This window comes from Aethalodelphis obliquidens, unplaced genomic scaffold, assembly GCF_003676395.1.
Source record: "Aethalodelphis obliquidens isolate GAN/ISIS:26980383/991018 unplaced genomic scaffold, ASM367639v1 scaffold37, whole genome shotgun sequence".
Classification (NCBI taxonomy): domain Eukaryota; kingdom Metazoa; phylum Chordata; class Mammalia; order Artiodactyla; family Delphinidae; genus Aethalodelphis; species Aethalodelphis obliquidens.
In genome coordinates, this window is record NW_020837981.1 from 52,188 (window position 1) to 77,950 (window position 25,763).

General features: G+C 51.8%; 1 protein-coding gene across 2 annotated transcripts; it reads left to right on the forward strand.

Moving 5' to 3' along the window:
- The first annotated feature begins 427 nt into the window (after positions 1-427).
- On the forward strand, positions 428-17,543 carry LOC113632490 (annexin A8). Of its 2 annotated transcripts, none has more exons than XM_027129634.1 (12): positions 428-538; positions 5,002-5,092; positions 6,131-6,225; positions 7,557-7,670; positions 9,943-10,033; positions 10,807-10,886; positions 11,328-11,387; positions 11,949-12,042; positions 12,299-12,394; positions 14,353-14,411; positions 15,588-15,710; positions 16,639-17,543. In XM_027129634.1, exons 1-12 carry the CDS (start codon positions 518-520, stop codon positions 16,696-16,698), a joined length of 984 nt encoding a protein of 327 aa, XP_026985435.1. In that variant the 5' UTR covers positions 428-517; the 3' UTR covers positions 16,699-17,543. The 2 variants fall into 2 exon arrangements, with proteins under 2 accessions (XP_026985435.1, XP_026985434.1); XM_027129633.1 differs by having other exon boundaries at positions 441-538; positions 4,984-5,092.
- The last annotated feature ends 8,220 nt before the right edge of the window (positions 17,544-25,763 follow it).

Consider the following 25,763-nt stretch of genomic DNA (forward strand, 5'->3'; position numbering starts at 1 on the left):
TGATTAAAGAGGGATCTAGGCATAGAGACGCCCCAACCAGCAGAGGCTGCTATTATTTTATGTCCTTTGCGGAGCTCCCCATTACATTGTTCACTGGGGAGAAGCCGTGCAATAAACAGACTCCTTTTTATAGATCAGGTCTAGCAAAGACCGAATGAAGACCCGTGTTTGCTAAGTGGGGTTTTCACAGGTTGGAGCTCAGCATTCCCAGTCTGTGTAACAGCCACAGCTCAGACATTTGGCGGCGAGCGGTGTGTTTCCACAGGGCATTTGGGCCGGTGCCAGGGTGGGGCCTGAGAGCCACAGGAGGAGCCCAGAGCCCGGGGGCAGCGCGGGGTGTGTGCAGGTGTGGTACGGGGTGGGGCCTGGGGCCTGCATGCTGGTGCCACCACACCCACCCCCAAGCCGCCTGCTCTTCTGAGTGCGGCAGGGCCAAGTGTGCAGAGTCTCAGAGTGGAGGGAGGCCTGACCGGTACATCTTCATCTCCCTGACGAAAGGCACGCTGAGGTAAACCAGATGGCCTGGTGGAAAGCCTGGGTAAGTGCGGAGCGAGCAGAGGTGGAGGGTTCCCTCGTGGTGTTGGCCTAGAGAGAGGTCAGCTCGGGCAACCCTCTGTTTCCTGCCAGGGCAGGCACAGGACTGGGCTGCCCCCTGGGGAGGAAGACAAGGAGATACTGCCCCGGTCCCAGAGGCATTCATGGTGGCCAGGATGGGAACAGGGGAGATGGGCAGATAAAGAAACCTTGAAATGCACCTGGGGAAGCTGAGGAGCTGGGGGAGCCCAAAGGGAAGGGTCAGGCTGCTGGAAACAAGGGGCAGTCATTGTTGAGTCATATGTCCATGTGTGTGCATGTGCGTGTGTGTGTGTGTGTGTGTGTGTGTGCGGTGTATGCACATGCGTGTGTTTAGGGAGAATCAGGCAGATGTTTCCTTAAAGAGGGAACAGTATGTGCAAAGGTTCAGAAGACTGGGAAGCTTGGCTTTAAAGAGAAGTAAGCCTGAGGGTCCTGGATGGGAGGGTAGAGGGTCGGGGGAAACGCACCTAAAAAAGCAGGCAGGGCCGGGTGCTGCAGAGCTGTGCGTGGCAGGCTAAGGAGCTTGGGCTCCACCTTGAGAGCAGTGCGGAGCCATTGAAGGACCTTGAGCTGGAGAGTCACCTGATTGAATAGGCTGATGTTAGAGGACTCATCAACGTCTTCTCCTCAGGGGATGGGAGGACGACCTGGGCCACAGGGGCCTTCCACATTTGAAATCCATGAGTGAAATTTACAGAGTGACAGATGGCTGAGTTAAGGGGACAGCACATCCTGCCCCCCAAGTCTCCCATGTCCAGTGAATGAACAGATTCTCAGGAGTGTTTCTTCTGGGTTTGAGTCCGACGCTGTCTCATGCTAAGGAGTTGAAAACACAAAAGGGGGACGAAGATGAGGAGCAGGTGATGTCCCCCGGGCAGACACAGCGCTGTGTGCTCCGCACACCTCCCTTCATTTCATCCCCAGGCAGCCCTGGGATATCACGGCTGCTATTTCCACTTCACAGATGAGGTAACCAAGCCTCAGCCATATCTAGTAACTTGCACAGTCCCACAGCTAGCAGGTGGGGGTCTAGTGTGAACTGGGGTCTCTCTCTGTCCCTGCCCCCAGGCTCTCTGTGAGTCTTAGTGCGTGACCCGGGCTTATCCTAATTCAGGAAATCTCTTTGTCACAAGCGTCACAACCCAGGGGCCCTCAGATTCAGACATGCTGGGCCTGGACAGGTGGGACAGAGAGGAGAGCAGGGGCAAGGTGTGGCAGCCATCTGGCCCCAGCGAAACAGCCAGGAGAGGGCAAGGGCCAGGGAGGCCTCCAGCTTCATCCTGGCTGATGGGGAACAAGGCTTTGAGGAGGCAGACGTGGCAGGGAGAGTCCAGTGCTGGGCACTTTCCCAAGTCAGCTGCTGCCCAAGGTGGCCTGACTTTGGGCCTTGCTCCCAGTGGGACGGGGCAAAGGCCCATCCTTGGGGCCCACCCAGACAGGCAGGCAGAAGCCTCCTTGCAGGGAGGCTGGATGACAACCTGGCAGGATAACAATGACATTCCTTGAGCACCTACTGTGCCCTGGACCTTCCTCTGTCAATATCTCACTTGAGCCTGTACACCTCTGCAGTACAATATAGATGCCAATATCCTTACCCACAGATGAAGAAACGGAGCCACAAGGAGACTAAGACGGTGCCCAAGGTTGCCACACTACGAAGTGTTGGAGTCTGGGTTAGACTCTGAGCAACCTGACGCCAGAGCTCAAACTCTATGGGGTTCGGCCACCCACAAGCCAAGGGCAGCCAAGGGGCGTGAAAGATCAGCTTGAGGGGGGCCCGTCTGTGCCTCTCTTGTGGAGATGAAGTTCTGCCTCCCAAGTTCTCCGGGGCAGCCCTGTGATGGGGGAAGGCAAAGGTGTGGCAGCTCCCCTGAGACCTTCACAGACACGTAACAGAGTCACAAGCCAGGCTGAGTCACCTTTTCAGTGAAAATGTTCCTGTGTGGACTAGCCTGCCCTGTGCAAGACCCGGCAAGGGCCTAGGCAGACCCCTCCTCCAGCATGGGGTGGGGAGTGGGTAGATAGAACCACCCACCAGGGAGGGGTCTGATTTGTCTTTTTTCCCCCTAACACCTTAGCGTGGGAGGTAAGGCTGGGGCTCCCCAATGCAATGAAATCACAACCCCCAGGGCGTTAGTTACAAACATTGCCACTGGAGCCCAACCCCAGACCCGCTGAGTAGGCCACTCCATGGTGACTGGCACACGTGGCCTGGTCAGTCACTGCTGCACAGCCCCCTGAGTGCCAGCCTGGGGTAAGGGATGGGGGAGAGCCCCTCCTGAGTAGCCTCCAGAGCTTAGCACTGAGATCTGACATGACCCCATGCTCACAAACGACCTGCATTCCTGTGGGCAAGGTTTCCTTCAGCGAAGGGTACCGGGAAAACTCCATGTCTGGGAAAGGTTGAGTCATTGAGAGCATGGGGGCGGCAGACAGAGCTTAGTTTCTGAGTCAGGCTGTGGGTTAAATCCTGCACCACCATTTACTAGGTGCGTAACCTTGCGCACCTTGCGTAACCAGGCGCTCGAAGCCCAGGCTGTAAAATGGGGCATTCGTAGCTCCCTAGTGTGACTGGCCGAGACAGCAAGAAGAGCATTGCATCTAAAGCACCTAAAGCCTCTAACACACAAGGCCTGGCACGTAGGAGGTGCTCAAATCACTAACAGTAGTCACAGCTGCCCATGACTCCACAAAAAAGGGATGCAATAGATGCATGCATGCAGCTGGCAGCATCTGGGACCACAAAGGCTCTCTGGATGAAGTTTGCACAGGGGATTACTTCTCGTCATTTCTTCTGTGAAACATGGTGCTAAGAAATAAAGTAGGAAAATCTGTCACCAGATATTTGAAATTCAAGCAAAGGATATGGAAAGACTTTTTACTCAAAAGAAATATCCTTACAGATATACCATGGATGGGAAGCTGCTCTGTATTTTCAGGATCTGACCAGGGCCAGGAAGGAAGGAAGAAAGGGAGGAAAAAATGATGGATGTGGTGATTGGATAGGTGGATGGCTGGCTGGCTGACTGGATGGCTGGATGGATGCATGGATGAGTGGATTGGTAGGTGGGTAGGTGGAAGAGTAGATGAGTGGATGAGGGGTGGATAGAAGGAGTAGGGAGGCAGCGTGTTCAGCTCCACTAAGCCTTTCCTTGCTTGATCGCTGTCCTTGTAGCTTTGAGCAGGGTTGTCCCTTCCTGCTGCCTGCCCTCAGATGGCACTGCCTGGGAGAGATGCAGCCTGATTCAGAGCCCACGCCCCAGGCTGGGGCGGGGATGGGAGAGGTTTCGTGGCTCTGGCTGGCGCCAGCCTGTTAAAACAAGGGGCCGTTCTGCAGCCATTCTGCACAGGAGACAAGGCAGTCCCACAGAGCCCCAAGGGGAACCAGCAATCCCTCACAGTCAGGCCACTGTCTCTGGGGGGTACCCTTCCCTACACAGCTAACGCCTCTGAGTGAATAGCCCCTGGGTCATCTGGCCTCACAGATCTCCTAGGAGATTCCATTGTTGTGCCCTGTCACCGCAATAAAACCATCACTGGACTCTGAAGGATTCTCCCTCTTCAGCGGCCCCCCAAACCCCTGCTGATCTTTTCTCAGGCCAGGCCCCCTACCCCAACTCTATGTCTCCAAATTTTTTGGTTGTTTTTATTTTTTTCCTTAAAGTCCATTGATCGTCACAAAAACCCAGGAAGTGCAAGTAAGGAGAAAACAGATGTCCAGCTGGGGATCTAAGGACCCAGAGCTACAGAGGAGACGTGGCACGGGGCTGCTGGGTGCGTAGGAGCGGGTGGGGGTGTGGTCCCCACGGGGAAGCTGGCCGTGGGAGTCTCAGGAGACAGATGAGGCTCCCAACACCGAAGGCTGGAGTCCAGTCTCTAGAGCCTCTTCTCGCTGCCCCACAGTCAGCACAGAGGCTCTGGCAGTGGCCACAGTGCCATCCACCTTTGAGGTCTTTCCCTACACCGTCTGAGCCTTCCAGCCCCAACTCCCCAGGGCTGGCACTGGGGCTGAGAGCTGGGATTACACCTCTTAGGGTGGCCGGGTGGCGCCGACCCAGTCCTCCTCAGGAGGCCCCTCCTTCCAGCCTGAGGGCCGAGCTGGCAGGACAGGCCTCCCCTTGGCCGAGGGGCTAATAGGCACGTGGGTCTTCTGCAGCCCTGACCTGAGAGGACCATATGGCAACCTAGTGCAAAGTGGACAAAGGTGCCCCTTCCTCAGCACGACCTGATGGAAACTAGCATGTCCAGAAGCTGCGGCCTCTCCTGGGCCTCCCCTCACCCTGGATGGATGGGCAGGGCCAGGACGGATGGAGGCTCAGCCGCTGGTCTGCAGGGGTCGAGCTGGTGCTCACCCTGCTGCGCTGGCTGCAAGGGGCGCTGCCTTCCCCACGTTCCTGCTCTGGGCAGGCGTGGCTTCTCTTGCAGATTGAACAGAAGGGTGTCTCGGTGAAGAGCAGTCGCCACCTCAACCCAGACCCCGACGCAGAGACCCTCTACAAAGCTATGAAGGGGATCGGTGAGTGGCCTTGACCCAGAACCCCGTGACTCTCTGGGGCTCTGCCCACTCTGCTCAAGACCCCTCTGCTCACGGCCCTGGGAATGAGCGTCTCCCCATAATCCTCTGGCACCCAGAGAATCACACAGGGCCCACCTTCTCCAGAACAGGTCTACACAGACTCCCAAGACTGGAGAGGGGGGAGGGCAGTTGTGAGTAATGGGGGTGGGGAGGGGGAGGCCATCTGCTGTGTGTTCCTGCGAGTCCTTGTGCAAGAGACCTCCCCCCATTCAGTCTGCGCTTTCTCCCTCATAAAACGGCCCCGAGAGCTCTGAACCCTGCGTGTCACTGAATTTCGGATGGGACTATGTTGGGAGCTGTGCAGAGCTGACCGTCCTGTCTCCAGCGCCTGCTTTCCTGTGAGCAGGAAAGGGCTGGCCGGAGGCCCGCTGGGGTTTGGATAACCCGGCCCAGACAGCCCTCGTGCTGTCACGCAGGCAGGATTTACCCTCTAACCGGCTCTGACTGGTGAATTGGGGCATTAACAAAAACTGCCGTTCCCAGACAAGCTGAGAAATCATGTTCCGTCTTCTGCTCCCTGTGGAATCTTTATTATTATCTCCACTTCCCAAAGAAAAATGTGGACGCTTGGGGAGGTGAGGCTTCTACTCACCCAGCTGCTGGGCCAGGACTCAGATCCAGTTTTCTGGACCCTCTGTCCCCATCCTCCCCCATGGCCACCAGCACAAGGGAGGTCAGGGCAGGAGGTCCCACTGCCTGAGCTCCGGAGTTTCCAGCTGATGTCCAGAGCAGATCAGATAACCAGAGGGGCCTCAGATTCTATCGCTGTGAGGCTGGGCCTGGCTGCACCCCAACCTTGTGTGGACGGGGGGGACAGATGGATTTTCTGTCTTGTCTACACCACGAAAATCATCAGGTTTGGGAGTTTCCAGGTGGTGTGTCCCCACTGGTTGGCCACCAAGCAGCTGCCTTCCCTCCTCCCCAGCCCTCATCAGTCCCCCAGGGGCAATGAGGGTGCTCATACTGTGCCCCCTGCAGGGACCAACGAGCAGGCCATCATCGATGTGCTCACACAGAGAAGCAACGCACAGAGGCAGCAGATCGCCAAGTCCTTCATGGCTCAGTTTGGCAAGGTAAAGGGGGGCACTTGTGGTCGGGGGGCAGTAGGGACCACTGCTGCCAGAGACAGCCTTGCAGGCAGGGCCTTGCTGGATGAGGTCCAGCTGGTCTAGAGCCCAGCCCACTGGCAACATGGGGCATTCGGGACATACGCTAAAAACATGATGCATTGTTTCTCTGAAAATCAGATTTAACTCTGAAAACTTACTGATGGCTCCCCACAGCCCTGCTCGGTCCAGCCTTCTGATGTCTGGCCCCAACCTCCTTTCCCACCTTCTCTCTCACTTGCTCCTTTACAATTGCTCCACGGCCCCATCCCTGAGCTGTTTCCCTGCCTCTATGCTTTCCTTGTCCTATTCCCCAAGACTGGAAGGCCCTTCTCTTTCCCACACGCCAGAGATGCAGGCCGGGCTCTGCTCTGTGCTGTGCCGCAGGACTGTCTCCTCGTGTTGGAGCTGCTCTTCCCGTGCCCCTTCCCTCCTGCCACAGGCGAAATCCAAGGGCAGGGAGCACGCCGCCTGGACCCTTTGTCCCTCCTCCCGCCGCCCCCAGGACAGAGCGAGGCATCGGCATCCTAGCTAAACACAGGAATAAATGCACACAGAGCCGTGGTGGCCGGAAGCCTCCATTAGCACACACCGGTAATGTGGACACTTGACCCAGGAAGATGAATGATGAAGCCCAAACACTCCATGGGAGAACCCAATGTGCTCTCCTAAAAACTAATTTCTCTCTCTTAACCTTCACAACGATGCGTTATTCTCTGCATTCGACGTCAGAGGAAACTCATGTTCTGAGAGGTGGAGGATGTTGTCCAGGATGCCAGAGCCTATAAGCAGCAAGGTTGGGATTTAAATCCAGGTCTGACAAGGCCCTTGGTCCTTCGCTGTGCTGTGAGGGGAGATCAGCTGGGTGTGGCCTTGTGGTTTCTTGCAAATATAAGTGCCCTTAGAAGGAGACACACGTGAGCTAGATTCCTTAATTCATTTCACTCATTCATTGAGTGTCTATGGGCTAAGTGACAGGGACTTGATGAGCTTAATGACAGACTTGTACTTCGGGCTCATGGTGTGCCCGGCGCTGCGCTGAGAGGGATTTCGACATCTCTCCACCAATCGCCTAAGCAATGGTATGAAGCAGGAGCACCAAGGTCTCTATTTCACAGAAGAGGGTAAGGATGCTTAGAGAGGCTGAGTTCCTGGCCCAAGAAGCCCCAGCCAGCACCAGCGTGTGGCAGAGCCCACGTGGAAATCCAGCCAGAGCCCCTGGGCCCAGCCAGCACCCGCTGCCTGCACTCCAGGGGACACAGCGCACAGAGCACCACCCTTCCCTGCTCCTGCCTTAGGATCTCATCGAGACGCTGAAGTCGGAGCTGAGCGCCGAGTTCGAGAGGCTCATCATAGCCCTCATGTACCCTCCATACAGATACGAAGCCAAGGAGCTGTACGACGCCATGAAGGTAACCAAGCAAGTGGGGGGGGGGGCAGGTACACTTACAAGGACTGGGTGGGGGAACGATGCCCGGGACTGCCTTCCCCAGAAAGCCTGGCACAGGGAGCTCTGAGCTCCCCGCTTGAGCCACTGTTTGGAACGAGCCCAGCGAGCTTGCAGCCTGCTGCTCGTGAAATCATACAACATGTTTCGGAACTTGGTAGAGCGTAGGTTCTTCCATCTCAGCACGGAAAGAATTCAGTGAGTGGCAAAGTGATAGATAAGAAGTGATTTATTAGAATAGGACGCTTGTGGGGCTTACAAGTAGGTGGGCAAGAGGGTGCCACCCCAAGAACTTAGTGGGCTACAGGTTTTTTTGTTTGTTTTTTGTTTGTATTTTGGTTTTTCGTTTTTATTTATTTTTGGCTGCATTGGGTCTTCGTTGCTGCACATGGGCTTTCTCTAGTTGTGGCGAGCGGGGGCTACTCTTCGTTGTGGTGCACGGGCTTCTCATTGAGGTGGCTTCTCTTGCTGCGGAGCACGGGCTCCAGGCACGTGGGCTTCATTAGTTGTGGCACGCAGGCTCAGTAGGTGTGGCTCACGGGCTTAGTTGCTCCGCAGCGTGTGGGATCTTCCCAGACCAGGGCTCGAACCCACGTCCCCTGCACTGGCAGGCAGACTCTTAACCCACTGCGCCACCAGGGAAGCCCTACTGAAAGGAAGAGTGGGGAGGGGGAGAAGACCACCTTCTTCCTCGTTCTTGAGTAGACTTCATGCTTCTATCATCAGTTCCCTCCTCCATGTCGGGCAGGGGAGTTTTCTTGTCCCTTGTTTCTTGTTTCATGGTCAAACCGGGACTGTCGTGGTGCAATGGAAATGAGCAAAAAGGATGTGACGTATACTAAAATATGGTAAATCATCTCAGGTTTCAGTATAATGTCACCTTTTCCTTATATTTTTGTTTTTAGTGTGCACAGAGGAGCATGTTCTAGGAATCATTAACTTACTGAGTTCACTGGGCAGGATGTGGGTCTCGTTCCACCATTGTTTTATTGTTTGGGGGCCATGCTTCTGTTGCATGGTTTTGTTGCTAAGCAAGCCTGCTTGGTTTTGTGGCTAAGCAAACCTGGTTTCTTGAGTGATCATTAACTTACAGGGGTTTCCCATACTTTTTTTCTCTACTGACAATGCCCTAGTGGGATTAACTATTTAATCACCTTCTTTGTCCCTTTACTCTGTCCCTATCACTCAGACTGCCACCAAACACAGACTGGCCTCCGCCATCATCTGGCCTTGATGGAGCCAAAATTCGTCCTTCTTAGGACATTGCTAGACCAGGTATGTAGGAATTAGGAGCCAGCCTCTGCTGTCTCGTGCCTGGTCCCCCAATTTCCCGTTACTTCCCACTGCTCCTTTTGCATTCGAAGATGATTAAGAAGGAGTCAGGACCAAGTAATAATAATCATCTCCATTGAGGGCACTTATAGGGCTTCCCTGGTGGCGCAGTGGCTGAGAGTCCGCCTGCCGATGCAGGGGACACGGGTTCGTGCCCTGGTCCAGGAAGATCTCACATGCCGCAGAGCGGCTGGGCCCGTGAGCCATGGCCGCTGAGCCTGTGCGTCCGGAGCCTATGCTCTGCAACGGGAGAGGCCGCAACAGTGAGAGGCCCGCATACTGCAAAAAAAAAGGGCACTTATAACTAATACCAACCTGCTGTATAAAAAAAATTAATTTAATTTAAAAAAGAAAGAAAGAAAGGGTACTTACTCCAAAAAAAAAAAGAAAAAATTGAAAAGGGACTTCCTTGGTGGTCCAGTGGTTAAGACTCCATGCTCCCAATTCAGGGGGCATGGGTTTGATCCCTGGTTGAGGAACTAAGATCCCACATGCTGCACAGTGCAGGAAAAAAAAGAAAAATTGAAAGGGCACTTACTGTGTGGACATGCCAGGCATTTTACATCTATTATCTCCACCTTCGGGGTGGGGGTGGCTTATTATCCCTGTGTCCTGATGAGGACCCTCAGGCTCAGGGAGGTGGAGTGACCTGTTTGGGACCACCCAGCTGTAGAGGGCTGAGCTGAGACACAGCTCTCCCATCACATCACTTGCCCACAAGTATCCACCACTGGAGACAAATGCACATGATCTCCCCCAGTAACATCCTCCAGCAGAGGCCCCCCAGCAGAGCGCTAACTGGTTCGTCCTAGGACTCTTCCTTTTGCCTCTTGACAAAAGAGAGTGCGGACAGAGCAGGAGGGTGTGGACAGAGCTCTCCAGCAGGCAGAGGTTTTTATCCACAGGGCTTAGGAACCAGAGAGGGCGTCATCATCGAAATCCTGGCTTCTCGGACCAAGAACGAGCTGCAGGAGATAATGAAGGCATATGAGGAGGGTAAGGGGCCTGCTAAGAGGGAGGATGTGGCCCTGAGTTAAAGGCTAGCTTGGGAATGACCGTGAGCTTTGGCAGCCTAGCGGCAAATAAGAGACAAGCCGTGTACTGGGCCACATTGGAAAGGATTCTTTCTGGGCTTTTCCACACACAGACGCTGAGCACCTTCTGTGTGCCAAATCCCGTGCCTGACAGTGAGATTGGATATGAGTCGGGATCCATCTCTGAGCTCCCTAAGCGCATGGGCTGCTGCGGGGGAGGGCATGCACCCATTAAGTTCTCTGCCCCTTGACAGTGTGGCAGCACTGCGGGCCGCTGGCTGTGTCAGCTGTGGGCGGGGCTGACACCTTCCTGGCCAGGCACAGGCTGACCCTGGGGACCATGCAGGGCCCCGTTGCAGTGGCGGGTGTGGAGCCCTAGCCAGCTCTCGTGGGCTGCGAGGCAAAGCCCATCCTCCACAATGTCTGCCTGGTGGGGAGTCCACCGGAAGTTCCTGGATTTGCCGAACCACGTGATGAAATAAGGCTCAATCAGCAGCCCCTGGCTCTCTGGCCTGGCCCATCTTTGTGCTTTGAGCTTGGCTGGCAACCCATGTTGCTTCCTAGGTCTGAACAACCACCAGCAGGGAGCCTCTGCCACTCAGACACCTGGACAGAGCAAACTCTCCCTGTGCCAAGGACTCATCTCTCCTGGAAGGCTTTAGTCAGGAAAAGGGTGAGAAATGGGGCGAGGAGGAGGGAAGCAGGTCTGAGCCTCATGGTCATGATCCCCTGCAGACTATTGGTCCAGCCTGGAGGAAGACATCCAAGCAGACACCAGCGGCTACCTGGAGAGGATCCTGGTGTGCCTCCTGCAGGTATCACAGCCCAGGCTCCTGGGAGCCCCTTGTCTGGGGGATCCCCACCGATCCCCCCTCAGAGAGTGGCTCTTGGGCAAAGCTGCTGGGGTGGGGTGGGGGGCAAGGGTGTGGTACAGCCACTGGGGCCTGGGCTCACTGGGTACATCCCAGCGGGCTCGGAGTGTCCTCATGGCAGAGCCCCGGCACCTCTCCAGAAAGTAGGAGAGGGCCCGTCACTGAGCAGGTCCCTTCTACCAGGCCCCATGGCAGGCACGCGGCTCACTTTTGCTCACTGTGTCCCGTAGCTCCTTACGGGACATTCCTTATGACTCTCCCTTTACGGATGAGAGGCCAAGGCCTGGAGAGAATAACTGCCTGCCTTCCTACCTGGCTGTCCCCTCTGTCCCGGCTGCTCTGCTCAGCCAGCCTGCCTTACAGAGTCGCCTCTTCTGTTCCTAGGGCAGCAGAGATGACTTGTGTGGCTTCGTGGACCCAGGACTGGCCCTGCAAGATGCACAGGTAAGGCTACCCCTCAGCAGCTCTGCCCTGCAGGCCACCCTGAACCCCACCCTCTGCCATCTAGACTCCGGGGTGCTGAAGCCTAAAAGCCTCACCCAGCCCCTCTGCCCACGGGGGTTTTCTCTGATGCTAGGCTGGGCCCTGGCTCAGCTCGCTGCAGGCCTTTACCCTCTGGTGTCTGCAAAGGGAAGTGAGGGTGGAGGGGAGGAAGGAGATTGATTTGGGTGGGGTTCACTGAAGCTCTGCCCGGGCAGGAACAGCCTATGAACCCAGGGATGCTGGGCCTCTGAGGCCCAGATGTGTGCATTGAGCTCTCTATAGGTCTGCCTGCTGGCAGAGCTCTTGAAGGCGCCCAGAGGCAGAGCAAAGCCCCAGAGGGGAGGCGGGACAGTTCCTAGAGCAGCCCGGTATCGAGAAGAGAATTTAACCACGGGGATAGCAGGCTCCCAGTCAAAAAGATGATCGAGCAGAGGAGAATGCCAACCTGGCAGGGTGGATGGGGGGCTGTTCTTCACCCCCCTTGCTCGCCTTCACTGGTTGTCGTGGGTGTCCCAATGCCAGGATCTCTACGCAGCGGGTGAGAAGATTTGTGGGACTGATGAGATGAAATTCATCACCATCCTGTGCACGCGCAGTGCCACACACCTGATGAGAGGTACCGGGGAGGTAGGGAGGTCCTGGGGGACAGGGAGGCACCCTGGCTCTAGGTCCTCTCCCTTCACACTGAATACCCAGTGCGTGGCCTTGTCAAATCATGGAGCTGGGGAAAGAGCCAAGGAGCCCTGGACCCTTTCCCCAGCAGCCAAGTGGAGGTCAGGGGTGGTGCACTGACGTGCAGTCTCCTATTTGAGATGCTGGGGGGCGTCGCGCTGAGATGTGCGTGTCCCCTGAGAGAAGGCGTCTCTCCACAGTGTTTGAGGACTATGAGAAAATGGCCAGCAAGAGCATTGAGGACAGCATCAAGAGTGAGACCCACGGCTCACTGGAGGAGGCCATGCTCACAGTGGGTGAGAGACGGAGCTCTGCGCTCGGGCTCACGTGTGTCCGCTGGCCCTGGGGCTCAGAAGTGGGGCAGCACCAAAGGGCGAAGGGCCCAGGGTGCAACAGCAAGTGCTGGGTCCCTATGTTCACCTTCAAAGCCAACCTCCACACCAGCCGCCACTCTCAGCATGTACCCTTCACCCAGGACACTGGCGCTACTAGGGGAGGCCCTCGTGTCCTCAGTGTGCCAGAGATTGTTCTCTGTGCTGCCCACAGAGTGCCCAGTGCCGTATGAGTGTGTCATCACGTATGTGCGTGTGCGTGAGTGTGTGCGCGTGAGTGTGTGCATGTGAGTGTGTGCACGTGTTGCATGAGTGTGTGTGCTTGCATATGTGTGCGAGTGAGACTGCGTGTGCGTGTGTGCGGGCACGAGTGGGTGTGTGTGAGTGTGTGCGTGCGTGAGTGTGCGTGCATGTGCACGTCTAAGTGTGTGAGTGTGTGCGTGCGAGAGTGTGTGCACATGTGTGTGCGCGAGAGTGTGCACATGAGTGTGTGTGCGAGAGTTGTGCGTGTGAGTGTGTGTGCGTGTGTGTGTTGCACACGTGCAGGATTGTGCGGGGCCCAGGGCCTGTGCTCACCCACAGCAGCCGCACAAGGAACATTCCGGCTCTGACTGAAGCCCTGAAGTCACCCAGCTGGACTTTAGCCAGGGGTTTGGTCCCTGCCGCAGTTGCTGATTGAAGAAATGATGATGTGTAGTTGGAATCCAAACTGAGTGATCGGTGGTCTGACACTAGGGGAACACTGAGAACCTTCCACGAAGCATGAGGTCAGATTCATGTAGGAGGACAGGTTGCAGAGCACATCCTGGGGTCCAGAGCCAAAGTTGACAGGGAGCAGAGTCATTGCAGAGTGAAGAACTGAGGCCCAGGGCAGAGGGACTTCCCTCCTCTCTCCCATGATGGAGCCTCCCTCCCATGTGGTCACCTCCACACCAGGCTGTGCCCATTGTGTGCCGAGCAGCCAATGGAGCTGCACAGCGTGTCCTGGTCCACGGGGTGAACTGGGGCATCTGACTCTCCCAGCTGCCTTTGACTGCTGTGATAAATCCAATCTATGTCGGAGCATCTAAGCGTGCCTCCTGCTCCAGTCTCAGCTCCCAAAGGCAGCCCCTGGATCCGATTTAAACAACTCCTGAATAAAATCTACAGGCAGGGAAAAGCAAGGCTATGCTGGGCCCTGGTGTGCTGGGCACTTCCTGTTTGTTTATCCTTGAAGACTCATCACTCACTTCACACGTGAGGATGGTGCAAGGCAGGGAGATCAAGTCACTAGGCACCTGGTACCATCAAGCAGGGTTCAAACTCATGCCTACCTCCCTCAAAGCCCTCGCTCTTTCTGCCACCTTGGACTAAAACACCAACCTCCCCACCCAGACACCAAGTCTCTGAAACAGCATCCCTGAGAGCGAGGATAGGGCCAGATGCCCTGGGTGCTTTCTCGCTCTGGGTCCAAAACCCATCTGTCACAGGAGAATTCAATCTGCAGGGGCCCTCTGAGAGCTGACATGTAAAACAGGCACCCAGAGGCCAGTGGTCACCACAACGGTGGCTTCTCCATGGAACTGTGTGGCTAGGTTCTTGGTGAAGCTGTGTCTGGAATGTAAGAGCCCAGGGACTCCCTTGGTGGAGCTGTGCTCTGATGAGCCAGACCAGCCCTGTGGGTCCCAGTGCGCTTCACACCTCGCCCTTTTGTCTGCCTACTCTCGGCCTTTGCACCTGTGCCCAGTGCCCTGGGCTTCCTTCCCTGCCCCACCCCTCCTGACACAAAGCCTCTCATTTTAGGACTAGGCAGAGCACAGATAAATAGGCCAAGACTTGCACAACACTAACCCTTAAGACCCAAAGCAAGACATAAATAAATAAACATGTATACGATGTCGCCTACAACCTCTGGTTGCTAACAGACCTTTCCTGTTTGCCAGTGAAATGCACCCGGAACCTCCACAGCTACTTTGCAGAGCGCCTCTACTATGCCATGAAGGTAACTGTTCTGTCTTCTGTGCGCCTGACCTTCAGTCCTACACGGCACAACTGCAAAGCCAAGGAGCTCAGAGCCACCACCCAAGTCTTCGACACTTGGGTCTCCTCTCATCCCAGCCTCCTTGTGGACCAGAATGGTTTTAGTTCTCAAAGGGCAAACCAAGCTAGGGAAGGGAAGCCACAGCTCCTGAAGGCTGAATTTGAGTAGGTGCATTCAACAGGTGTTCATGGTCCTGAACTTTCACCACAATCCTGTGAAACTTATGTAGTAACCTGCCCTCCCAGAGGGGGTGAAACCAAGGCTTGTGGTCAAGGTCACACAGCTAGTAGGTGGCAAAGTGTTGATTTGAGTCCAAGCCAGTGCAATTGTCTTTTTTATTCATGATTTTATTTATGCATCATTGCCCACGTGGCCTCCTTGACAAAGCACAGGTCAGGATTGCCAGGAGGTCAAGGCATCCTTTGAACGGGCATGTTTAAGAGGGAGATTGCCACACACAGCAGTTCAACAACCTGCGTGTGCCAGGGTGCCCGTCTGGGGTTGCCTGTTGTCCAAAAGGCGGCACTGGCCACTCAGATGTTCAAGCCATTCCTATCCGGGGAGGCTCTGGTATCTGGAACCACAGTGGAAGATAGATAGTGAAAATAATTCCTGGAGATTAAAGTCAGCCCACCTTCTCTGATTGATGGTTGCTAACATCACCTGAAGCAAGAACCCCAAGCTCTCTGGCTACATCTGGCCAGGAAATGAGAGAGGGCATGGGATTCGCTTGGTCACATGGCTCCCTCTGACATGAGAGTGATCAAGGATGAAAGTGAGTAGGAGGGTCCTGCACGTGAATTGGCCAGTGAAGCTGATTTCATGATATGGCTACCCTAGGAAGAGGCCTTATTCCTGGAACAGTCTAGAATCTGATGTAGCAAATCAAACACACACTGCCATCTGGGGCGTTTGGCGTCGAATAAGAGACAAACGAGCGGTGAGTGAGAAGAGATCAAGGGATCCCTTAGCCCATCCCTCAGCACATCCCTCTCAGTGCTTCACTGCAAAAGCGGAAGCTCGTTCCTGTACCTCCATCCCCTACGAAAGCCCCTGAACCCAACATAGATTTGTCCATTATCACAGAGATGGACCAGGAAGGCAAGAAGTGATGGTTGACTGCTGTGTCTTATCCAGGGAGCTGGAACTCATGATGGGACCCTGATAAGAATCATCGTTTCGAGGAGTGAGATTGACTTAAATCTCATCAAGTGTCGGTTCAAGGAGATGTACGGCAAGACCCTCAGCAGCATGATCGTGGTGAGCCATGAGTTCCCATGTCTAACAGCAGTTTTAAACAGAGGCCTTACTGGGGAACCTGAGTGCTGTGACCAATGTCACGAGTCACACGTGTCCGTCCCTCCTCAGTGGGTATCACACGCTTGCATTCATTGCTGTGTGCTAGGTACAGGGATCAGCAAGGAGGTCGGTGTCGCTAGTGGAGGCCCCTGTACGTTTCACCCAGAAAGTTAGCTTTGCATTTGAGTTACGGTTGCCCCTTTGAAAATGACACACCGAATCCTTGCAGAAGGATATCTGAAGAGTCAGTGAGAGTAAATAGTTTAGTAGGAGTCGAGGTGTAGCATTCAAATACAGATACAGGTAGTCCTGACAGCAAAAATGTAAGGACATAAATCATATGAGCTCCAGTGGGCTGCCTAACCTGATTCCAATTAGTGAACGTTCTAGAGCTGAGAAAACACAGTGATTATCACACTGCTATGACTTCAAGAGAAATAGCTCTTCTAGCCATTAATACCAAATGAGGCCTTGACGGCTTCAATAACAGAAGTCAAGTCATGAGAAATATATCCCTAAGTCTTCATTGGCTATTAAGTCAAGCCTCTAGTTACTCTTCAAGTGTCCGTTGTTCACTACACTTTCCAAGACACACATAGCTTACAATATGCTAAAAAGACACTTCTGCTTTAAGATGTTTCAGAATGGGGCGGTAGGTGGTAGGGGATTGGGGGTGGCAATAGAAACAGCCTGAAATGGCAAACAAAGGAAGACGAGTGACAGTGAGGGGCCTGTGGCATAGGAACCTGTAGAGGGATGTGCCAGGTCTCCCCCAGAGAAGCACAACTCCTAGTAATAAGAGCAGCTGCTCCTGATGGAGGTGACTCCAAGTCAAGCCAATGTCACAAACCAACCCCTCTTCTAATTCTCACGTTCCTCCTGTCCTCAGGAAGACACAAGCAGCGACTACAAGAATGCCCTGCTGAACCTGGTGGGCAGTGACCCCTGAAGGCTCAGAAGGACAAGAGCAAAGGCCAAGAAGGTGGAGCCACTGGGTCCTGCTTGCTCAACCTTGGCCATGGGTGGGGATGGGGGTTGGGGGAACCACAGCACAGCTTTCAGTCCTCTATCTCCCAGCTTCCAGTGCTTTCCAGCCAGTTTCCCTGACCCAGAAGTAAGGATCAGCCTGGGGCTCCTACTTCCACTGTCTTCCCAAGTCATTTTCAGGTGTGAGCACATTGCCAACCTTAGCATATATCTGATCTGACAAATACCTCAGCATGAAGGGGTCGACAGGGGCTCGTGATGATTTCTTTCTCCCTACCCAGGAGCTTCCCAAGCCTGACTGATCACAGAGTCCCCTAGGCTCTCAGCCCACTCCCATCTACTAATCTGAGATCTGCAGAGAATAGACCAGACAATATGGAATTTTAATAAGTGTCTCAGCTGATATGCCTCTCTTTCAGGCAACCAGAGAAGGCCATGAGAGCCTGTTTGTTTCTGACCACATGCTTGTGGACAGCTGAGAAAGGAACACATATATCCAGACCAAGTGGGCTATCACCAACATTCATTCACCAGCTTCATTTTAAAATACTAGGCTATACGTAGAAGAAAAATTCTCTCATCATCCTACCAACAGAGAAAGCTGAAAATTAATGGACTGACACAAGGACACTGTGTTCTAAGAGGCTTGGGCTTCTCTAGTCCTTGACCAAATTAGTGCTCCTTCCTCCCATGATGCAAGCCTGGAGAATCTCTGATCCTCACCAAGTGGCAATAGGAACTGGTTTCAGGAGAAGCTGAGATACCTGTGTTGTGCTTTTCAGAACAATAAAGATTTGTACATTGGAACGTAAGTGTCTTTGGATTTTTAGAGGTGACCAAAGTAGGACCCCTTTGATTAGCCAAATTCTACCCCATAGAGTCCACTCTCCAGACTAGGCCACCTAGGGCTACAAAGCTCATCCTTTCCCACTAACAACATTTCTGATCTCTGAAGACAGCCCACATATTCTGCCAAGGCTTCTTCTGTCAAAGCTAAATGTCCCCAGTCCCTTCGACTGTCCCTCTTAAAGCCCGGTTTGGGGCCAACTCCTCCACACATTTTCTAGTTTGCAAACTAGAAACTTTCATAGAGTGCAAACCTGAGAATCATTTGTTTGTTTTCAGGGCTAGACAATATGTTTATACATGTCCATGTCAGGTCCAGATGTCACGCCACATCGGCGGGACGTCAATTCATTGACAAGCATCTCATCACAGCTCCTGCCAGGGGTCTGTAGGGCAGGACCAGGCTTTCCCCATGCAGGTCATCACATAACAATGATGCTTTATTAAAGGGCAGATTAATACGCAGCTTTGGGGAGGAAATACCTGGGAGCAAAGAGCGAGGCAGATCAGTGGGGCTTTGAGCTCACACAGAGGAGAGGTAGATTCTGGCTCTGCGCTGCGCTGGCTCTTGTGACTCTGACCTAATCACTTCGTGTGTGTGTGTGTGTGTGTGTGTGTGTGTGTGTGTGTGTGTGTGTGTGTGTCTGAGCCTCAGATTCCTTACCTTTACCTGCAGGGGTGGAAACCCTGCTGCAATTGCTGCTTTCAAACCACCTCAAAGGTAGTGGTAGAAAACCATCATTTTATGATGCTCCTGGGTTCTGTAGGTCAGGAATTCAGACCTGTTGCCCAGTGCGGATAACTTGTCTCTGCTCCAGCAAGTCTGGAGACTCTGGCGGGAAGACCCAAATGTCAAGAGAACTCTAGGGCAGATGCTGGAATCATCTGGAGGCTTCTTCACTCACATGCTGGGTGCCGGTGAGACGGCTGGAAGGCTGGGCTCAGCTGGGACTGTCCCCTAACACTCCTACATGTGACCTCACCAGAGTTGGGGCCCAGGGTAGTGGAAGCCCTTATGTGGCGGCTCAGGGATGCATTTGCTTCTGTGACAAAACCTCACACAGATCACTTCTGTCATGCCCTATTGGTCAAAGTCATCACAATCCAGCCCAGCTTCAAGGGAAGGAAACACAGTCCCCATCTGTCAATGGGACAAATGTCAAAGAATTTGGTGGCCATTCTCTTAAACTCTGAACAAGTAGTTTAAAATATTGAACAACTCATGCAGCACAACTGCCCCATGTGCATGGCAGCTGTCTGTAGGGCTGGAGCAGGGTCTAAGGGACCCCTGCAGGGCCAGGCCTCATCCTTACTCCTGGGTTTCGGGGCTGTCTGTCAGGCCTCAGGCGAGGCTCTCGGGTGGTAATGATTCTTTTTTCTTTTTTTGTTCAAGTTCCCCCCTGGACTTTCTTCCAGTGCTGAGTCACTGAGTCACTTTCAGCCAAAGCCCTTCAGAAAGGACTTAGAAGATCCCTCCGCCCTGCAGTCCTTTGGAATGCTGGTTCTCTGGGCAAAAGATTCCCTTGTGACCCACCCCAAAACTGGCTTGACATGTCCAAACAGGAACCTCAAGAAAGCTACAGCCAAGGAGACGGCCTAGGAAACGTGGTGATGTCCAACTATGTGCCCAGCAAGGAAATCTGTTTAGCAGAACCGTGCAGTTCATTGTCACTCCCAGTGGATCTCCCCCCATCCCCACAGGGTGGAAGCAGCAGGTCTCCTCAGATTGGAAAGAGGCTCTCTCCTCCCAGCGTCACAGCTAGAGCAGCTGGGGGGTCGTGTGCCCGCCCTGTGAGATGGCTCCTCTCTAGCTGAGGGCATTCTCCAGAGAAGGGGCCAGCTAGGTGTTATTAGCTGACTCTTGTGGCCACTGGTGGGGGAAAGGGGCACCGACTGGCAAAGGAACCTGGCCAGGACACTGATAGTGTCCTCTACCTCCAAATCATTTTTGCTGGAATAAGCATTGGGGTACTTCTGATGAAAACAGACCCTTTCCTAAAGTACAATACTTTTGCAATTGGAGGTCTGGTCAGTTTGATTTCAGCAAAGAAGGAAAATGAGAGAGTATGTGTGCCCTGCTCGTGGTTCTATAACGAAAAATGTTGTTTTATTTTCTAACTCTCTATGATACATTATATATTCATGGACTTCCTCGATATCCTCAGATCCAAGGTTTCCCATTCTCTGAAACTGAATTCATTTTCTTCCATTGCAATGCCTGGTGGGGAAGGGCAGAAGCTGCTCTAGTCAACTGAGTTCAGAGTTTGTCCTACTACGTGATTGAGACATCGTTTTCATTGGGTACTGGATTCTGTGAGCTATCAAATGACCTTTCATAAATTCCTTTTCTGCTTATACTATCCAGAGAGAATGTTCTTGTTAGCAACCAAGAAGTCTCTATTGCAAAGAATCACTGCCCTTATGACGTCAGAGGATAATTATCTGTTTATGTGTCTCCTTCCAAAAAGCCCCTTGAGGGCAGGAGCTTGGTTTTGTTCATTTGTGAACATGCAGTGGCTGGTACATAGCCAGCATTCCGTGAATATTTTTGAACAAACAACAACAAACAAGAGCATGGACTTTGGGAGGACAGAAGACCCAATAGCCATGGAGCCTGAGCCAGTCCTTCATCGTCTCTGATTCTGAGAAGACACTCTGGGCCTTGTGAACTCCCCCGAGGAGGGATGCCTGCTCAGCCAACCCGATGAAAACAGTCCCGAAAAGGATCTAACAGGGAAGGCAGCTTCTTGCAACTCTTTTGGCCCCTACATGGCACCGGACCCTGTTTCGGTTTCTGACACTGCAGTGACAAACAAGCCCAGCAGAATCAATCCCTGATGGAGCCCCTTTGTAAGAGCTCGTCACACCTGACCACCATCCCGTGGGGCACTCGGGCAGTGGCCAGAACCGAGCACACGCCCACCAGTGTTGGCTTCTTGCCACCAGGGGGACAGGGCTAGCATGCTGGGCCTGGCCTCTTTCTACTTCCTCCTTGAGCAAGGGCTCATTTTGCTGAGGGTTGACTACTTGGACAAAATCAGCATACTTTGGTAAGAAGCAAAAGGAGGAATAGATTTGTGGTCAACAGCTTACGTTGTCTGTTACCGCGGCCAAGCATTCTAACTGCAACCAGGTTGGAGCTGGCCAGGTACGTCTTCATAAAGAAGGCGATGCTTGAGCAGGGTCTCAGAGGATGACTCAGTGCTTCAGTTAGACAGGACAGGGAAGAACATTCCAGGCAGAGGGAGGAAGGCAAACCTCCAAGCAGTCTGGTCTCTATCAGACTGCAGGAATGGTGGGAAAGTCAGCAGCCGAGTCAGGGAGGTATCAGGCTGAGAAGCTCAAACTCCTTCCAGGGCAACTGGAGCCTTTCAGGGCTCAGGCAAGGGGCATCTGTGATGGAACTTAGTAAGATTTCCAGCAGCGCTACAAAGGTGAGTGTGCCTGCGTGAGCCTGGAGGAGGGGAGCCCAGAGCTGAAGCTATTGCAGCTACCGACAGCAACTCCCACCACCCTTCCTGCCTAGTGCTTTGTGGTCCTGGAGATAATTCCCAAGGGGGAAGCTGAGCTTCGACACTCTCTGTCCTGATCCTGGGAAGTGAAATCTTTCTATGTGGTTGCGATGTAGCCCCAGGCCACTGCATCCCTGTCCCCGTAGTGAGGAGTGGATGTTGATTTCCATAGCTCTCACCATCAGCCCATAAATTCTGAAATAGCTCTGTGAGCCCTGAGCCTGAGTGTGAGGTTCTGGGGTAGGTGTCCAAGGACACCTGAGTAGGTGTCCAAATTCCCTCATGGGATTGGGCTGAAGTGGACCTGATACCCCGGTGGCCTGGGATACCTTTGTTCCCCTGCCAGCCTGCTCCTGGCTCTGGGCCTGGCCCTGGGGCTGTGCTGTGATGGAATTCTGGGGCTACCAGCTTGGAGATTAGGGCTTATACCACCTCTGCGATGTGCTCTGGAGCTAGACTCCCATCAGCGTCTCCCAGACCCAAAACCTGGGGGTGCCTGACACTCAGTTTTGACTGGACACGCTTGCCTCACTCTGTCTGGGCCAGTCAGCTCCGACACAGGACCACAGCTTTACAGCCAAGCCTTCCTCTCCAGAACTCAGTATTTCTCTTACTCCCAGAATGCCTTGCTGCCAGAGTGACCAGGTTAGCCATGGGTGAGTCATGACTGCCCTATCCCACTGCCCCTGTGTCTGCTGTTTGCAGCTCCTCACAGATAAGTTTCCCCTCCCTCACCTCCATCCCACCCTGTCATAAATTGATCCTAATTGAAACAGAAGTCAGTCATCTAAGCTCTGCCCCTGGCCTGTTGCGATATAGGCCCTCACTGATTAACCTAGGGTGAACCGACTCACCACAAACGCCAGACTCTGCCGTGTTCCCTGGGTCTCCCTGTGCCAGTCTGACTGGGGCCCATTGCCCCATGTTGCCCTTCGTTTCAGCCCCTCCTCCCCTTCCTAGGCTGCCTTTATTCCTCTGTTCCCATTCCTAGATCTGTGTTCTGAAGGAACACACCAGCAGGGGCAGACATTTCCACACCTTAGGTGAAGTCACTGCTCTGCGCTCCTCCCCAGCTCCCTGTGTGACCGTATGTGAATTGTAAAGCCTCCTCTGCCCCCCAGAGAGCAAATAGCACCCTCGCACAAGCAGGCAGAGCCCAGCCTTGCATGGGTGCGGCAGGAAGCCCCAAGCCGGCCTAGACTCGAATTAGCAGAAAGGGGTGGACACCCACTGCCCAGGAAGAGAGGGCTGAGGCGCTGTGGAGGGGGATCCCTGGCCCTTGTCAGCACTGGGTACGGGGAGTTCCACGTTTTCTTATATATCAGCTTTCTGGAGTGTCCTCACTGCGGAGCAGTAAGCTTCTCCAATTAGATTTCAAAAACACTTGGTTCTGAAGATCCTAGGAGCAGGACAGGAATAAAGACGCAGACGTAGAGAATGGACTTGAGGACACAGGGAGGGGAAAGGGTAAGCTGGGACGAAGTGAGAGTGGCATGGACATATATACACTACCAAACGTAAAATAGATCGCTAGTGGGAAGCAGCCACATAGCACAGGGAGATCAGCTCGGTGCTTTGTGACCACCTAGAGGGGTGGGATAGGGAGGGTGGGAGGGAGACGCAAGAGGGAGGGGATATGGGGATATATGTATACGTATAGCTGATTCACTTTGTTATACAGCAGAAACTAACACACCATTGTAATGTTTGTAAAGCAATTATACTCCAATAAAGATGTTAAAAAAAGAAAAAAAACTTACCTGCACTGACCCTCAGTGGGTCACTGTTGCACTCACCTCCTTAGCCCACTTTGTTCCCTGGGGAGGCAAATGCCCAAGGCCACCTGGCTGGACACAATAAAGATACACCTTGGACTTCAACGCTACTGACTCCTACATGTTTTTCTTTAATTAGTTACTTTTTAAATATTAAATGTAATGTGCATCTGGTAAAAAAGAAAATTAGAGATAAATCATAGAAATAAACTTAAAATATGTATAGCTGGTTCACTTTGTTATAGAGCAGAAACTAACACACCATTGTAAAGCAATTATACCCCAATAAAGATGTTAAAAAAAAAAAAAGAAATAAACTTAAAAGCTTCTCAAATAGACAGAATATCTTCACCACCTTAGGGTAAGAAAATATTTCTTAGACAAGACAGAGAAAGCAGTAACTACAATGGAAAAACATTGATAAATTGAACCTCACCAAAATTTTAAACTTTGCCAGTAGAAAAATGAATAGAGGACTTCCCTGGTGGCTCAGTGGTTAAGAATCCACCTGTCAATGCAGGAGACACGGTTTGATCCCTAGTCCAGGAAGATCCCACATGCTGCGGAGAAACTAAGCCCGTGCGCCTGCGCTCTAGGGCCCGCAAGCCACAACTACTGAAGCCCGCGCGCCTAGAGCCCGTGCTCCGCAACAAGAGAAGCCACCACAAGGAGAAGCCTGCGCACCGCAACGAAGAGTAGCCCCCGCTCACGGCAACTAGAGAAAGCCCGCGCGCAGCAACGAAGACCCAACACAGCCAAAACTAAATAAATAAAATAAATAATTTTTAAAAAAAAATGATCCATCTCCCAGTTAGACTGGGAGAAAGTATTCACAAAACATACCAAACAAGGCACTTTATGCCAGAATATTTAAGAATTCGTACAACTCTTAGTCAAAGAGTACAAACTTACAGTTATAAGATGAATGAGCTCTAATGTACAGCAGAGTGATTGTGGTTTTAATGCTGTATTATATACTTGAAAGCTGATAAGAGAGTAGATCTTAAATGTTCTCAAAACAAAACAAACGGTAATTATGTGATGTGATACAGATGTTAACTAATGCTATGATGATAAGCATTTTACAACACATAATTGTATACTTCCAACTTACACAATGTTATAGGTCAATTATATCTTGATAAATCTGGAGAAAAAGAATTTCTACAATTCAATAATAAAAAGCCCAATTTAAAAATGGGCCAAAGTCTTGAGAAAACACTTCACAAAGGAATATAGCCAATACTCACATAAAAACTGCATAATCATCAAAAATTTCAAATAGGCTCATCTATTTTGCTAGTGAGAAAGTAAACGATGCAAAGACTTTTGCAAATAGTTGGTTGTTTCTTATAAATTCAAATATATTCCCTATTGTATGATCCAGCAATTCCATTTTTAGGTTTTTATCCAAAAGGAGTGAACACTCATCTCTAACAAAAAAGACTTAGAGACAATGTTCACAGAAGCCTTATTCATAAAAGAAGAAAATGAGAAACAATCCAAACATCTATCCACAGAGGAATAAATAAACAAATTGTGGTGTATCCATACAATGGAACACTAACAGGCAATAAAAAGGAAATGAACTACTGACGTACATTCCAACACAGAAGAATCTCAGAAACATGTTCCTGACCAAAAGAAGCCAGACATAAAGGAATATACGGTGTGTGATTCCATGTATATGAAAACTAATATACTTTTTTTTAACATCTTTATTGAAGCATAATTGCTTTACCATGGTGTGTTAGATTCTGCTGTACAACAAAGTGAATCAGCTATACGTATACATATATCCCCATTTCTCCTCCCTCTTGCGTCTGCCTCCCACTCTCCCTATCCCACCCCTCTAGGTGGTCACAAAGCACTGAGCGGATCTCCCTATGCTATGCGGCTACTTCCCACTAGCTAGCTATTTTACATTTGGTAGTATATATTAGTCCATGCCACTCTCTCACTTCATCCCAGCTTCCCCTTCCCCCTCCCCAGGTCCTCAAGTCCATTCTCTACATCTGCATCTTTATTCCTGTCCTGCTCCTATGTTCTTCAGAACCTTTTTTTTTTTTAGATTCCACATGTATGTGTTAGCATATGGTATTTGTTTTTCTCTTTCTGACTTACTTCACTTTGTATGACAGACTCTAGGTCCATCCACCTCACCACAAATAACTCAATTTCGTTTCTTTTTATGGCTGAGTAATATTCCATTGTATATATGTACCACATCTTCTTTATCTGTTCATCTGTTGATGGGCACTTAGGTTGCTTCCATGTCCTGGCTATTGTAAATAGAGCTGCAATGAACATTTTAGCACATAACTCTTTTTGAATTATGGTTGAAAACTAATATACGATGAAAGAAATCAGACTACTAATTGCCCTGGGATTTGGGGATGCTGTGATGTAGCAGAGATTAACTGGAAGGGGAACAAAGGAACTTTCTGGGCTGTTAGCAATGTTCTAAATCTTATAAAGAGTGGATTATAGGAGTGCATGCATTTGCCAAACATAATGAATTGTAAAACTTATGATTTGTCCATTTCATTGTACGTGAATTAGTCATCAATAGAAATATTATAAATAAAGCTGCTATGAACATTTGAATGCAGTTTGTGTGTGGACTTAAATTTTAATTTCTCTAATAAATTTCCAGGAATGCAGTTGTTGGGTAATATGATAAATGCAAGTCACTGCTCAATGGACATTTAGGATGTTTGGGGTTGTTTGTTATTGAAAATATGCTGCAATAAACATCCTCGTATGACTTCATACAGTACAGTCATAGGATAGACTGCTAAAATATAGTGCATGGATCAAAGGGCATGTGGAATGGTAACTGAGATAAATTTTGCCAAATTGCTCCCAAACTGACATTCTCATCAATAAAGAAG

Coding starts and splice junctions, on each gene's coding strand:
- LOC113632490 (XM_027129633.1), top strand. CDS start 518: ATGGCCTGGTGGAAAGCCTGG. Junction 5,093..6,130: donor CAAAGCTATGAAGGGGATCG/GTGAGTGGCCTT, acceptor TGCCCCCTGCAG/GGACCAACGAGCAGGCCATC. Junction 10,887..11,327: donor TCCTGGTGTGCCTCCTGCAG/GTATCACAGCCC, acceptor TTCTGTTCCTAG/GGCAGCAGAGATGACTTGTG.